This window comes from Onychomys torridus, chromosome 3 (genome assembly GCF_903995425.1).
Source record: "Onychomys torridus chromosome 3, mOncTor1.1, whole genome shotgun sequence".
Lineage (NCBI taxonomy): Eukaryota > Metazoa > Chordata > Mammalia > Rodentia > Cricetidae > Onychomys > Onychomys torridus.
This window is the reverse complement of record NC_050445.1, coordinates 158,020,497-158,036,728: the sequence shown is the minus strand read 5'-3', so window position 1 is coordinate 158,036,728 and position 16,232 is coordinate 158,020,497. Positions and strand designations below refer to the sequence as shown.

The 16,232-nt window shown below is 46.7% G+C and overlaps 1 protein-coding gene across 4 annotated transcripts in view; it reads right to left on the bottom strand.

Moving 5' to 3' along the window:
• Window positions 1-13,741, bottom strand: part of Arntl2 (aryl hydrocarbon receptor nuclear translocator like 2) — a 46,386-nt gene extending 32,645 nt beyond the window's left edge. For 3 of the 4 annotated variants that reach the window (XM_036181403.1, XM_036181405.1, XM_036181404.1), the window contains exons 1-2: window positions 13,449-13,741; window positions 1,457-1,604 (exon numbers count right to left, since the gene is read on the bottom strand). In XM_036181403.1, the coding sequence (XP_036037296.1) occupies window positions 1,457-1,604; window positions 13,449-13,476 (176 nt within the window). In that variant the 5' untranslated portion in view covers window positions 13,477-13,741. Of the gene's footprint in view, window positions 1-1,456; window positions 1,605-13,448 lie in introns of those variants that run through there. The other variant, XM_036181406.1, reaches the window with a different exon arrangement.
• Window positions 13,742-16,232: the final 2,491 nt, after the last annotated feature.

Here is a 16,232-nt window from a genome sequence, read left to right as displayed (position 1 = left end):
TCTGAGGAGCACAGTGAGCAAAGCCTGCTTCCTTCACACACTGCACTCTCTGACATAGCAGGGAGACCAGGCTGACTACTTTGCCTGCTGCCACTGGGAGCCACTACTTCCATTCTTGTTTAAAGGAGATAGGTAAAGGGCTCTGGGGAAGATTTTCTACTGTTGTTTCTGTCATGAATTCTGACCTGGAAGGAAGGAGGCCTTGGGTCATCCCTGGGATGGTAAAGCTCATTGTCACCTGATAGGATTTGGAATAACCGAGGAGACACACCTCCAGGTATGTCTATGAGACTACTCCTAGAGGCTTAACAGGGGAAGGAAACCCCTTCCTGAATTATGGAGTTTAAAGCCAGCCTGAGCTACAAGTCCTACAGAATGAGTTCCAGCCTAGGTAGTGTTACATACAGAAATTATGTCTCAAAAAGCAAAAAAAAAGACCACCAACCTCCACAAAAATAAACATAGTGGGAACTATCATTTGTTATCAACTAATAACTCAAGATGAAGGTAACTGTCCTTGGCAGCTGCTCTTCTACTGTACACCTTGATAATGGGGAGAGAAATGGGGTACATACAGACAGCCAAGCACGGAGGAAACCTCCTAGGCATGTGCAATTGGCCTGGGAAGTACTTTGAGGCTTATGGTTGAATCACACCAGTGCCATTGTCCTGGAAATCAAAGCTAAAAGATGAAAGATCCTGATGAGAACTGACTTAAAAAGATCTAGAAGGCTTATTTGTATTTCTCCTCTCTAGCTCAGAAATTTCAGGTATGGTGGGAAATGGTCCCCAGCTTTCCCACTCACATACAGTGCCATCCTAGGATCTGTCCAACAATCCTAGCTTTGGGGGAGTAGTAAAGGAATCTCAGGCTACAGGATGCGTAATGGGTGGGGGAGACAGGCTGAAGTGTGGCTCAGTGGTGGAGCTCCTGTCTAGAATCCTCCAGTGAGGATCTGGGGTGTGGCTCAGAAACACAAATCTTGCCTAGCCCACTTAGGGTTCTGGGTTCATTCCCAGCAATACAAAAACAAACAAGCAAGTAACCAGGGGATCATCTCGTCATCTACCTGGCATAGTAACTATGGAAATAAGAGCTTCATATGACTAAACTGACCACAGATCACCAAGGCCTGGTTATTCTGTAACTGGTGAATTGGGTGGTCAGTGAGGTAACCAGAAGCCAAACATTCACGAATGTTTTGCTCCTGGTGGAGTATGTTGGTGAGGAAGGAGGGGAGCTGTGACCATGAGTATTACGTGTTGCTACTGATTGTGCACCAATATCTCCTTCAGATTCTAGCTGAGCCTCCTGGACATCCATCATCACCAGCCCTGGAAGGTAAGGTCAGTGGCAGGTGGCAGTAGGCGGTGACCAGCTGCTATATAGACTTAGAAATAAATCTGCCTCTCGCTGACTGGCAGATTTCACAGAGTTAGAAGAACACACACTTACTGGGCCGGCTCTGAATCACTTCCTTTGCGTTTCCTTGGAAACTCCATTCCAAGAGAGTTGGCAGGTCCAGGAGCTGTGAGTTTTGTCCCTGGGTTCATGTGACTAGAAACCATAAGGGCAAGGCTCTGGGTCTCTATCAGCCCTCTACCTGTGGATGAGAAAGCACAGAGAGACACTAACTTTCATCTAATACATTGCCATATCACAATTAAAAAGTAGTTCTGTCTTGATATCTAAAAACTCAGCTAAGAAAAACATGACAGGATGAGAGGTTATTTAGAGAATTCAAATATTAGTTTGAAATACGTGTGTTCACCCATCTTTGTGAGTTTATTGTTCTCGCCTGACTAAAAGATGGTAACACAAGTGTATGGAGAGCATGAAGCCCAGAGGCAGCCAGAACGGAGGGAGCTAGGGAGACCGGAAACCACAACAAGGTCAGAGAAATGACAGCCTGGCTTCCTAGCTCTGAAATGCACGACTGTGATTGGCTGTACCAACTGAGGGCTGATGAGAATTACTGAATGAGATATAGGGTTAGGGGTATAGCTCAGTGGTAGAGCACTTGCCTAGCATGCATGGGGCCATGGGTTCCACCCTCAGTACCACAAAACCCAACAATGAAAATAGACAGGTTTTATATTGTGGTAATATCCACCAGTCAATTAATACTGAAAAATACAGACCAAGGTGCCTTAAGGAGGGCAAGGGGGAGAAAAGGAGGCAGTCCCATCATTTCCCATGACTCTGGTAGAAGCAAAACTTGCTGTAAATGTTTAGAAGGCAATCTGGAACACGGTATGGAGGGTACTGGCACATCCTAGAGCCAGCATCCATCCTCCTGACAGACCCTGAAATGTCAGAGAGACACAAAGACTTTGCTCCTACAAATTCATCAAAATCTTTCAACGATGGTTGAGTGGGACTCAAGCACCTCTAACTCCAGCTCTCAGAAGACAGCACCAGGGAGATCACAAGTTTGAGGCCAGCCTGGGCTGCAAGAAATCCCATCTAACGATCCTCCAGATCCTTGGATAAGGAAAAGTCAAAATCAGGCAACATGTGTGAGCCAAGTGGGGCTGTCACAGCCTGGACAGTGGGAGGAAGTGAGGACAGACCCTCACTCAGCATCTTGGATGCTGAGTGTCACGGAGGCAAAAGATGTGACCAGGACTGCATTCAGTCTGCTTCAGTGATCTCATTTCCCAATGACTTGGGCCTTCCCTCCCATTGCACACCACCAGTGTGATGTGCAAGCTGCTTAGGAGCTAGTCTGGTAAAAAACACACCAGGGAGCTTCATACACACTGGGTTTGGTCAAGTACTTCAAAAGAGGCCACACCTACTGTCCTGCCAGTGGCCTATAGCCATGCCTGTTTGTTGTGGGAGGGGAGCTAATTGGTGACATGTTGGCAAACAAGTCTTCACAGAGATCTTTCCTCAGCAATCTTAAACTTGCTCAGTGTACCCCTCTGCCTCAAGCACACCATTAGCTAAATTCTGCTTTTGTAACTCAGTCTTCCCTAAGCAGGCTTAGGAGATCTTGGGTAACACCACTTCATTACTCTCAGTCTCTCCTCAATCAACCTCTGGGCACTTACTGCCTCTGACACACGAGAAACAGGCAGAGAGACGTGAAGAGCTCACAGTGACTGGGTGTTTGGTGTTTGGTTTGCTGCGTCTGCTTGCTGATCACAGCTCTCAGCAACACAATCAAACAGCCTTTGACCAAGTGACTAATTCTCATCACAGGTGCACTTAGCAGCAAGGAAATGCTCCTAGGTCAACTGGAAGGGCCTGAGTTAATCCATCAAAGGGCCTAAGACATACCTGAGGCTTCCCTGGAGAAGAAACCACCAGTGGACAGTAGCAGCAGAGCCCCTCAGCCTGCCTGTGGACAGTCCACCCTGCAGGTTCCAGACTGGCCTCCATAGCTGCACCTCTTTGTATGCCAACTCCCTGCTGACCAACACCTCTCCTCCTCCAGCTGTACCCTGATACTCACACCTGCCCAACATCACTCAATTGTCAGGTGAATTGTTCAGAATCCCTCAAAGTCATGGAGGCCAGCACTCCACTCCCCTTGCCAACAGACAGGTTCCATTTTAAACATCAGCATGTCACAGAAATGGCACCACTGGAAGGACTTCAGGTATTGAAGGAATGCAATCCGAGGCCAGGCAAAAAGGTTCCATGGTCTGGATGGCCTGGGTTCAAGCTCTGGTTCAGCAGTCTTCCCTCAGGCAATGAGCATAAATTCTCAGCACATGCATATGGAGCACAGAATAGAACAGCACTGTCTACACAGCTACTGCGAGCCAGTGAGTACAGCATGGAAGGTGTTTAGAACTTCCCATGAAAGCACAGCCTGAGTGTTCACAAAGGGGAGATGCAGGGGCAAACACGGGTGATGACTGAGGGAACTGAGTCCCGAGAAACCACTCAATTGTGACTCAGAATATAGTCACAGTGACACAAGCCGGAAGAATATCTCTCTGATGATGGATTTTAGAGAAAGCATTCCTCCTAACCCCAGAACAGTTGAGAGCAGCACAAAGCAGGTCCTCAGAACCCCAGAGAAGCACTCCAACCTGTCCCAGACCTGGTGAGCCCCACACTGAAGACTGGAGGCATGGCAGGGCACCTCAGCAGGGTCTCCCCAAAAAGGCTCTCAGAGTCAGAGGAGAGGAGAAACCCAGACCCATAAATCAAGTTCCCTCAGGTTCTGAGTGAACAGAGGCCACTGTAGGCCACTGTGATAATTAATGTTAGTGAATTGGGCCCCAGTGGCCACGCCGGGTTCAGAACCCATGAAGTTTAATGGCTCTACCATGATACCATTTAACTTCAGAGGCAGGAGAGGGATTCATCAGTGCTCATAAAAACAATTGCATGACTTTTCAAAAATAATCAATTATTATCAAAATATGAAGGAGCCTGAAAAGTAGAAAATGAACCCCCCCCCCCATATGAAACAGTGGGAATCTTTTAGTGCTGCATGTTGGATTTAGCCTTTGCTAGTTTAAAAAAAAAAAAAAAGTTCCTGGGCTATGCAGTGCTTTGATAGAACTGCTTCTGATAGTTGATGGTACACATGGCTCCAGACCCAGAGCTGGAGGTAAACTATACCACCGCCATGTTGGGAAGCTGATGGGGGTGGAGCCAGCAGCCACAGTGGTGTTTCAGTCTTACAAAGATGGATATCACACAGAGAATCTGGTTTGTCTTGTCTTTGGTATTTTTAACTGCAGAAAAAGATTTGATTGTAAAAGCTGTTGAGTTAAACAAATATGTAAATTTTAAAGGTACCTTGACTTCGAAATTTGGATATAAGGATATGTTGCTTTGGAAAAGAATCTCTGCTTTTGTTTCCACAGAAAGCTAGAGGCTATGGATTTGTTCCAGATTAAGATACATCCGTTTTGATCAGCCAAGACCACCTGAAAGGTCTCCAATGACACAATGGCCCAGATGATCTGACATCCAGAATGGTTTCAAGGCAACTGGCTCAGAGGTTTACCCTCATGGACTACTCCATAATCCTAAAATTCTCTTTATGTCCCCATAAGATACAGTGCCCCCCTCCAGCAGGAAGTAGTAAGAAAAACTATGCCCAATTCCCAGCTGGCTTTGGAGATGGAATTGGCTCACTCCTTCTCTAAACCCAAGCACATTGTTAAAAGAAAAGGTTAAGAGATTCTTGTGTCCCAAATCAGAAGAGCCCTCTGGTGTGGGACAGAGAAAAACCAATATTTTATTTAAAACAGGTTGATTATAAATGCAATCTCTTTCTAAAGATAAAAAGGGGATATCATATAGATATGATAGGATGAAAGGGTAGATTAATGAACTTACTTCTAAAGAGCAACAACTCATTTAAAATATTTTATAATGATATAGATTTTAGTCTATTGATACAAACTTAAAGTTAATTTTGTTATACTGTGTGTATATTTCTACTCTTGTTTAAGGTATTATGTTTGTACAGCTCATTTAAAACTGTAATGGATAATTTAAAATAGATTAATAATTAATCATTTATGATAATCATACTCATAGCCATGTTAGTTAAGTCTTCTAAGTATACATAGAGATATTTCAGATAGATAGGTAATCTTCAAATACTTCAAAGACCTACAGAATATGGCATTTAAAATACTTAGAAAAGTTAGACTTTCTGGACAGTGAGACATGTCTGCTCCTGGCAGCACCGTTTTACTTCAGAGAGGAGGATGGGCATTGAAGACACTTCATATGGAGTTTATCTTCACCTTGGCAAAAATAGCCATTTGGGCAAGAAACTGTTCTTGCCTGGACTGCTTGATCAACTGGACATGCAGGACCCATAGAAAGGTGACCACTGAACTTTGCTTGACAAAATGGTCCTTCAGGTTCCTGCTTCACAGAGGAAACTGCCAAACATTCTACAGGACACTGAGAGAAGTGACCGAGAGACTCTAGCCCTCTGGGCTGAGGAGAAATGCCCCAACTTTACAAGGAACATTAGGTGACTGTCCAGGCTGCCAGCTGTCTCTGTCTACCCTGCAAGACTCCCGAAAGTTGCTTGCATCCTTCTCCCAGTTCTCAGGTAATATTATATCCTTCTGAGGTCTTTGATTTGGTTGAAGACTAGATAGTTATAATTTTCTCAGTTATGACAAAAGATAAATTAGATATAAAACCTTGGACTCACAAATATAAGATAGATAGGATATCTTCTTTAATATTGTAACTGTAATTCTTGCTTGATAATTGTTTTGTTATATGTAATTTTACTATGTAAAAGTTAAAACCTTCCTTAAAAAAAAAAAAGAAAGAAAGAAAGAAAAGGGGAAGTGCTGTGGATATCGCTCTGTGTAAATAAAATTCTGATTGGCCAGTGGCCAGGCAGGAAGTATAGATGGGACAAGAGAATTCTGGGAGGTGAAAGGCTGGAGAGAGGCTGCCAGCCACTGCCATGACAAGAAAGAAATAAGGTACTGGTAAGCCACGAGCCATGTGGCAAAGTATAGACTAACAGAAATGGGTTAATTTAAGATAGAAGAAGTAGATAACAAGAAGCCTGCCACGGCCATACAGTTTGTAAACAATGTAAGTTTCTGTGTGTTTACTTGGTTGGGTCTGAGTATCTATGGACCTGGCGGGTAAGAGAGATTTGTCCTGACTGTGGGCCAGGCAGGAAAACTCCAACTACATTTTAGTGTTTGTTTTGTTTTGTTTTCAGATAGGATCTTGTGTACAGCGAAACTTGACCTTGACCATGAACTTGAAATCCTCTGGCCTCAGCCTGCTGAGTTCTGCACCTGCAGGTATGTGCTTGAAGGTTTGAGTCACCAAACCCAGCATAATAAACATTTTAAAAGCAACAAAATAACTCTATCATTTACATTCTTAATACCACTGTTACCGTAGTAACAGTGATGCCCAGAATCTAAAATTATTGTCAGCTCCTAGAGAAATCAATAACAAATCATTTCTACATCTTTCTCTAAATAGATTGCCCTCAAAGCATTTTGAATTCTGAGGTGTGGATTTGATGCCCCCTTTCCATCAGCCCTTTTGCTTTCTGTCACATGTCCTAGAGGTAACTGTGGTAACTGTGTAAACGAAGTAATAAGGACCAGACAGATGGCTCAGTGGGTAAAAGTACCTGCTGCAGCAGCATGAGACTTGAGTTTGGTCCCTGGAACCATCAGTGAAGAATCGACTCTTGAAAGTTATCCTCTGACCCCTACAAGTGTGCCATGGCATGTGTGTACATGCGTGCACACACACAATAAATAAATAATTAAAATTTTTAAAAAGAAGTGCTAACGCTTTAAGGGAATGTTAAGTGCAAACATTTAGGGAACCCTGAAGCACCATGACACAAAGAAGCTGGGTCTGGTCTCTTCTCTAAGTCAGCGGTTGCCTGGGAGACCTGTAAAGCAGTGGTAGCCTGCTAGAGCCCAGTCCTGCTTGTCTCCATGGCAATACAAATGTAACTCAAACAGGAAGTCTAATTCTCCAATCAAGGAGCTAGTACACATACAGACAGTGAAAGCTGACCTGGGGACAGGGGTCTTACGCCGAATATTTCATCAGATCACCCCTAGGGCCCCGACCATCTTCTGTACCTTTAGATGTCTACAAAGTATTCAATCAATGTCAACTGCATTTTCTGCATACTAGCTTCAAACACCTGACCTGCCAGATGTGGTGATGAACACCGGTAATCACAGTATTTGGGAGGCTGGGACAGGAGGATCTGGAGTTCAAGGCCAAGCTTGGCTACATTATGAGTTCCAGGACAGTCCAAGAAATGTAGTGAGATCCTCCTGAATAAGAAGAAATGAAGGGATGGAGTAGGGAACTGGTGCCTATTTTGTATGTATGTATTCAGGTGCATTTGTGTTTGGAGGCCAGAGGACAACCTCAGGTGTCCTTAAGCGACATCACCTCGTTTTGAGACAGTGTCTCTAGTCTAGAACTTGCCAAGTTTGCTAGGCTTGTTGACTGAGTGGGAGTGTCCTGGTTCTGCATCCTCGGCACCTTCCATCAGGCCTGGCTTTCCCCCATGAGTTCTGCAAAGTCCTCACACTTGCAAGCCCTGACGGAGCCCCTCTCCCGTTCCCAGATCTATAGAAATACTATGAAAGACACCCATAGCCCAGACATCCTCTGAGCACGGCAGTACAGGGCCCTCACAGCCTTCTACTACAAAATCTAGATGAAGATGAGTTGTGATGCTTATGGTGATTTTGTTCATAAATATTTAGGGCTTTTTGGTTTGTTTCCTGTTTGAGAAAAGATATCTCTGAATAGCCCAGAGCAGCCTCTGAACTCACCCTGTAACCTAGCTTGGACTCAAACTTGTAGTAACCCCTCCTTTTGAATGCTAAGATTACAGATGTAATTGAGCCCCATACCCACTGCTCTGAAGTAACTTGTGAGCCAAACAGCCTCTGGCCCGAAACTGAGTTGATACAGGAACATCTGACATCACAGATGGGGGTCCACGTGGTCTTCTCCCACATCAGGAGCACACCCTCAAGGCCTGGGCTCCTTGTTTATAAGCCTTCATTATGCGTTTATATTAGAAGTCGAGGCTGAGGGTCTCAGGTCTGTCCACAGAGTGCCACGGGAAGGGTCTTTGAGTACCATGTGTTTGTTTTTACCATTTTTCCTGGCATATGCCCAGACCCTAGAACCACACAAGGAAGGCAGAAGTGATGACCACAGTGAGCCAGTGTGGCCTGAGATCTAGATAGACAGGGAGGGGCAAGTACTCGCTTCCCAAAAAGCTGTCTTGAGGGCAAACTAAATAATTCTGAGAATGCTTTTTGAAAGACGCAGTGTGAAGTAGCTTGGAAGTCACAAGGAGCTGCTTTCTCAGCAAACAAAAGAGAATGAGAGAAGGCCACGTATGGAAGGGAGGCAAGGCCACCCTGCCCACCCTCTGCGAGGGCATTCCTCTGCTTTCCCGCCTTCTCCCTCAGCCCCAGGTTCAGCTCACTCCTCTTCCACGGTGATAAATATGTTGTTGCTAACCAGGAACCACAAAATAAAAGATGCATGTGTCTTTCATTCTGGAAAAACCTCTGCCCCTCAAATGGACTTTCTGATTAACTGTCCACATGGCCAGGGGAGCTAACACCACACATGGAGGCAACCTCAGCAAAGCTGGCCTTCCTTTTCCAGATTCTACTCAAATCAAAGAATCCAAGTGTAACATCCTCTAGTCACCTGCCATTTTCCACTTTTGTTTCTACTCTGTCCCCTGAAAGATATACCATCGCTTCTGAGAGACACTCACCCACAAATACTAAAGTGCTCCCTAATTCATAAATTAGACAATGTTCCCCCAGTTTTGAGAGGGGGCCTCATTCTCAGTGGTTAGCCTGTTATTTTTTTGTTTGTTAACACAATGCAATGTTGCAGCCCATTTCTGTTGTGGTTTGAGTGTGCTTGAACACTTAGTCCCCAGGGGGTGGCGCTGTTTAGAAGATTGCGGAACCTTGGGAGGTGGAGCCTCACTGGAGGAAGTGATTCACTGTGGGAGGGCCTTCCTGTCTGCTCTCTGCTTCTGTGGACACAGGTGGGCAGTAGTCTCACTGTTCTGTTGACATGTCTTCTCCACTGTGGAGGGCTGTATCCCCTTGAACTGAGAGCCAGAAGAAACCTGTTTCTGAGTCACTTCTATGCCACATTCCTAAGGAGACAAGTCAGGCACGTAACCTCTCACCCAGACTAAGCCACTGCTGACCTCTCTAGCCAGAACCCCAGTTTTCACCATCTGTTTGTCTAGTCAACAGTGAGCACTTGGGGGTCCTTCATGAACGAGTCAGCCCTGCGCACACCTTAAGCAAAGTCTCATTTAAGAGCTACAGTGTCTACTAGACACTTAATAAGAGAAGGAATCGGAGATGGAAAGGATGGGTAAAGACCAGCTCTGCTCTCCTAGGACCAGCATGCTGAAGGTGGAGCCTTGAGACCAACACAAACAACACAGGACAGACAGACAGGAATGCCCCCAGAGATAAAAACACTGCAGTGTGAAAATAGGAATTAGGAAGGGCTTCTGTGATACAGACAATGTCTTGGGAAAAGGTCATGGGGAAAAAGGGAAGTAAGTATTTATGGAAGTTGGACTACTCCACAGTTTGTAATTATTACCTCTATTAACAGCCACCACCTGCTGTCAGGGATTTTTTAGCCCAATTTTATAAATAAGGAAGCTGGAGCTCAGAGAAACTAAATAATTTGGCCAAAATCACACAGCTGGTAAACACTGATTTTCCTAAACAGATCTCCACCATAAACAAATAGGAAAAAATGATGCTTGTGGCCCAGGAGTCAAGTCTGATAAGATTCCACAGGCCTTGGGAATGGATCTCCTGGTGGGACATGAGCTTGACAGGCACAAGGTCCTGGATTTGATGAGCAGCACCACCAAACACACACACACACACACACACACACACACACACACACACACACACACACACCCCACATACCCTGAAAAAATACCCAACAGCTAAAACTGTGTGAGTTTTGTGTATGAATGTTTTGCCTGTATGGATGTATATGTACCACATGGGTGCCCTTTGTGATCACAGAGGCCAGCAGAGGGCATCAAACTGCCTGGATCTGGAGTTACAGATGGTTGTGAGCTACTACGTGGGTGCTGGGAACTGAACTCAGGCCCTCTGCAGGAACAGCCAGTGCTCTAACCACTGAGCCTTCTCTCTAGCTCCTTACTGTGCACCTCAATCTCACCTAATTCTAATAAAGCAGAAGTTCCCATTGTCCCCATCTAACAGAGGAGGTGCGAGATACTGACATCGAGGAGGAGCAGAGTACAGATTGGCAGACACTAGGGAAGGAAGAACCTTACAGGGTAGGCAGGTACCTCAGCTTCCCCTGAACCATGCAGGCTAATGAGTCTCTGATAATGCTGAGTGGGTTCAGGGGCTGACTAATGACCTAGATCCCACGCACAGGAGAAACTCAAGCTTTCGCTGAGAGCACCAAGCCCGTCCTGGATTAGCTTGTGTGAGGCATTCCTGGAAGAAACTACCAAGAACACAGGCCAGGAACAACAGCTTATGCAAAGCAGGATGGGACACCAGTTGGGTTTCTGAGTCATGAACATGAATGTAAGCCAATACAGTTGTGGGCCCTCTCCCTAGCTCCAAATGTTCTGGAACCATCTTCCAGGACGATTAACACCACTGGGCAGCAGGCTTAATCTCAGCATTTACCCCACAAGCTGGTCTCATAAAATGGTAAGTGAGCAAGCAATTATGTTTGACTCTAATTTGTGGACACCTTCAGAGCAGCCCTGTAGTTAAGATTTTTTGTTTCTCATACAATGTAAGCCAAACTGTGGGCTGCCTCACTGTCACCAGCAGCAGTAGTTTTTAGATTTTTGTTTTCCCATGAGCACCCAGTTCCAAATGGAAGGACTTGAAGGTAAAAATAGCATGGCCCTGGTGTCTGATAAAAGACCTGTTTTGTTTTGGGTTTTAGTTATCAATTTTCACTTTCTTGTAACCAAACAAGCCCAATTATCCACAGTGTAGTGTTGTTCGAATCTCTTTTTTTTGGTTTTTCGAGACAGGGTTCCTCTGTGTAGCTTTGCACCTTTCCTGGAACTCACTCTGTAGCCCAGGCTGGCCTTGAACTCACAGAGGTCCACCTGCCTCTGCCTCCCAAGTGCTGGGATTAAAGGCGTGTGCCACCACCACCCGGAAGTGTTGTTCGAATTTTAAATGGTCTTATAATAATAATAATAATAATAATAATAATAATAATAATAAACCTGAGCCAGGTATTGGGGTGAATGCTGAAAGATCAGAGAAGCAGAACAAGCCACAGCCTCCCCTCCCCTTGCCCACTCCTCAGCCGATCCTGTTTCCATGAATCCTCAGACTGAAAGCCTCTGAGTCCTCACCCCTGAGGGTCTCAACTGAACTCTCTCCTGTTTCCTCACATCTTATATACCTTTCTCTGCCCAGTCATCACTTCCTAGGGTTAAAGGTGTGTGTGCTTCCCAGTACTGGGATTAAAGGTGTGAACCACCACTACCTGCCTCTGTTTTCAGTGTGGCCTTGAACTCACAGAGATCCAGACCAATCTCTGCCTCCCAAGTGATAGGATTAAGGGTGTGTGCCATCACTGTCTGGCCTCTATATCTAATCTAGTGATTGGTTCTGTCCTCTGATCCTCAGGCAAGCTTTATTGGGGTACACAATACATCACCACAGTGTAGCCAAACTGCCACCACACTTAGATGATTCTTGCGTAGTGTGGTGGACAAGTGTCCTTAAACTAAAGGGAGTGTTTAGTTGATGTTCATGGAGACTCCTGAGACTTAGACTAAGCATGCCAAATGCATTTGTAGTTTGTTAATCTTCACAGCCGAAACCTGCAGAGGCTGAGGTAGTTACTACTCCAGTTTACAGGGAGGAAACTGAGGTACCCAGAGGAGAGGGAAGCAGAGCTCAGAGAGAGAAGGGATCCTCTTATCAGCAAAACGGCTGTGAGCACCATGTAGAAAGGTCATACAAGCCTTTGAAAGGCCACAGACAGAAATCCCCACCTTTTATTAAAATTACACCGGTTGAGTTGAGACAAGCCTAAAGCCAGCACTTGAGACGCAAGTGCAGGTCGAGATGGTCTTACAGTAACTTCCAAGCCAGCCAAGGGCTACAGAGCAAGAAATCAATCCGTCAGTCAGCCAAGTCAATCAAAACAACCGCGTCCTGACGTTTGTGCCGGTTTTACTTACTGTTTTTTTTTTTAAACCTCTTGCCTACCACCTGCCTTAAGTAACAGCTTTTTACGATTATCCTCTGTGAAGTAATGGCCAGTCTCCCAGGGAAGACTCCTCCAAGTTTTATCACTGAGAGCAAGAGAAGACAAATGAGACAAAACTCCCAACAAGACCCGCAAAAAAACGAAAAAGAGCAAGCTGAGGTTACAGCGCTGGCCAGGAGTCCTGGGGTTCGATCCCTGGCGGGAAAGATAAGGGAACTGTTTCCCCCACCCCCACGTCCATTGCTCGCTTTGCTACCCAGGCTGTGAAGAGATTCCGAGGGTACCCCCTCTCCCCACGCTCCCCAGGAGGGACTTGGCCACTGGGACGCAATGAGGGCCTCCGGCAGCACTCTGGAACCCGCTGCTTCTTCCAGAGAGGAGCAAACCTGAGCCGCTGGTTGCAGAGCACGCCCGGCGACTGTGCACACAGCTCACCCTCTGTAGGGCGCCGCCGGGACCCGACCCCAGACCTGGGACTCAGTCCCCAAGGCGGTGCACCTGCACTGGGGCTTCAGGGACCCACCGCCTTGACCCATTGCCATCAGATAAGACCCTGGCGTAGACGTGCAGGCACCCCCAGCATGGGAGGAGAGTCCTGGCTTTGCCATCCGGGGACTCCCAGCATGGGGTGGTGGTCCTGACTCGCCATTGGGGACCCCAGACGATGTCGAGGTCTCCGCAAGCCACTCACCCGGCACCTCAGCCCTGGCTGCCGCCATCACGCGCCCGGCAGCCCCGCGACTCCCGACACCACCCCGGCGCACCCGGAGCGGGGCGCGGGCTCTGCCACCGCAGCCCCGGCAGCCCTTGCCGGCCCGGGGCGGGACCAGGCTCCCGCACAGGCGGAGCCTCAGCCGACAGCCCCGAGCCAAGGAGCTGCAGCCAGCACGCCCTGGGAGGCTGTGGGGCGCCCTGGGAGGACAGGGGAGACCCCTGCGTGGTGCAAGAAGCGCCTAGCTGCGGACGTTCGGATGTGAGTGTCGACAGCGGTCTCGGAGTCCTGTAGGCACTTATGTCATCAAGGCTCCTCGGAGCTCTGGACCTCCCTTCCTCCTACGGCGGGCGGTACCTCCAGAACACACTGACTAGCTCCGCTGGTCGCGAGGTGGATTCTTGGGTTACAGTTTGCCTAGGTAAAGCAACAGCAGTGAAAACGCCAAGGTTTGGCAGGAGTCACCTGGATCGCCAAGGACTCAGTGGCAGATTCTTCCTGATGGTCCAGAAGGCAGAGGGTGTGGCCCTTCTTAGTTACTATAGTGTGCAAGTCCGTGCCCAAACTGCCGCTCCTGTCACACTCAAAGACACCGCCTCATCAGAACTTCTCTCAAAGTTCCAAATGCCAACAGCCGTTTTTACCTCTGCCACCCAGCCACTCCCTCGGGGCTGCTGTAGCTGAGTGACCTTCCATTCATTACTGTTTTCTCAGTGGGAGAGGCTCCTGCATGAACACTGTCAAATGGGAGGAAATCGGTACAAACTAAACATCTAACAAGATTAGTATGTATACCACACAAGGAATCCAAAAGACAAAATGCCAAGAAGTAAAAACACCTAATTAAGGGGTTTGAGAAATGGCTCAGTGGTTAAGAGCACTTGCGGCTCTTGCAGAGGACTCAAGTTCGGTTCCCAGCACCCACATGGAGGTTTACAACCAGAACGCCAGGTTCAGGGAGATCTGTCATCCTCTTCTGACCGCCACAGCGTCCTGTGGTACACATAAATACCATGCAGGCAAAACAAACACATAAAGAATCCTTTTTAAAAGCCCAATCGTAAGTGGGCTCATGAACAGTTTTCAAAAGATGAGGTGCAAATGTCCAAGAAACATGAAAAAGTGTTCAGAAATGCAAATTCAAACTATGCTGAGATTCCAGCACCATTAGAACAACAAACATTAAGAAAACAAGTGAGGACTGACCCTTGGAAGGGTGTGGACCCTTGGAAGGGACCCCCATTATACTTCTGGTGGGAGCCTAACCGATCCAGCCAATATGGAACTCAGCATAGAGATGCCTTAAAACTAAAATAGAGCATCTAGATGACCCAGCCACCACCAAGTAAACACATCACGGAGCCACTGGAACATCCATGTTTACTGTAGCCCTCCTATAGCTAAGCTTTCCTGTGTCTGTCAATAGATGAATGGGTAAATGTGGTACATACATACAGTGGAACTCTATTTAACCACAACAAACAAAATTATGTCGTTTTCAGGAAAACAGACACAAGTGGAGACAATGGTTCTGAATGAATGAAACCAGGCTTAGAAAAATAACGTGAATCTGGATTTCATGACGTGTATGTAGACAGTAAGACTGTCTACAGGACAAAGGGACTGATGGCAGAGGTGAGAGCAGTCAGGAGGTGATCGGAGTAATCTGTGTACTTGGATGACAGTGTCCTAGGAACCCAGCGCTATGTGCAATGAATATACTCCATTAAAAAAAAAAAAAAAAGAGCATTTTGGCAAGGTCCTTCATAGATAACAGAGAGGAGATTGTAGGTTAGGTCTCCGCAAGAGTTCATCCTCTGTATGGCAGCCAGTGAGCTTGCCCATGAGTCACCACAGGCCTCACTTCCCTGAAATGATGATTCATTTCTCCGGAGCCTGAAAACAAAGGGAAGAATGCAGCCACTCCCTCAAGACAGCAGGAAGCTGTGGGCCCAGGCCAGGCCAGGTTCCTGGGACGACTGCCCTCTGTCTAGTGTTCCCCACCCCACTATCGGATTTATATTCTACTTGTGTTTCTTTATGCCTGGAAGCTTTGCTTTCTTTCTAGACAAGGGGTTTGTTCTTTATTTCTTAAAAATAATAGCTGGGGTACATACTTGGAATCCTAGCTTGGGAGGTAGGGGTAGAAGATTGAGTGGTGGTCAAGGTTATCTTTGGGTCAAGTCCATTTGGAGGCCAGCTTGGGCTGGGACTTTCAAATAAGCCCCTAGAAGGTGGGGGATGTGGGGAGGGCTGGGGATGTTGTTTAATCTTCAGAACCCCATGAAACCATCATGGCGGTGCACATATGCAATCCCAGTGCCTGAGGGTTGAAAGCTGGATGATGGGGAGCTCAAGGTCACCCTCAGCTGAACAGAAAGTTCAAGGCTGGCCAGGGCTGCATGAGATCCTGTCTTAAAGATAGAAGGTACTTTCTCATTTCTAGCCAGTAGTAGCCTTTACTTTCTCCTTGGGAAATTCTGAAAAGTAGATATTTGAAACCAAATTTACAGAATCCTGGCTAGTTCTTTATCATCAACATCAATTGGTCCCCAGCTCAGAGCCCAAAAAGGGCTGTGTGTGCATGTGCAGAGTGTGCAGTGTGTGTGTGTGTGTGTGTGTGTGGTATGTGTGTGTAAGAAAGAGAGAGAGAGAGAGAGAGAGAGAGAGAGAGAGAGAGCATATGTGTGCACCTGAAGTAATACTTTTCCAGGTTTGGAGCTCTGAAAGCAGCCATGGTGTTCTGGTTCCCCCTAGAGCTGG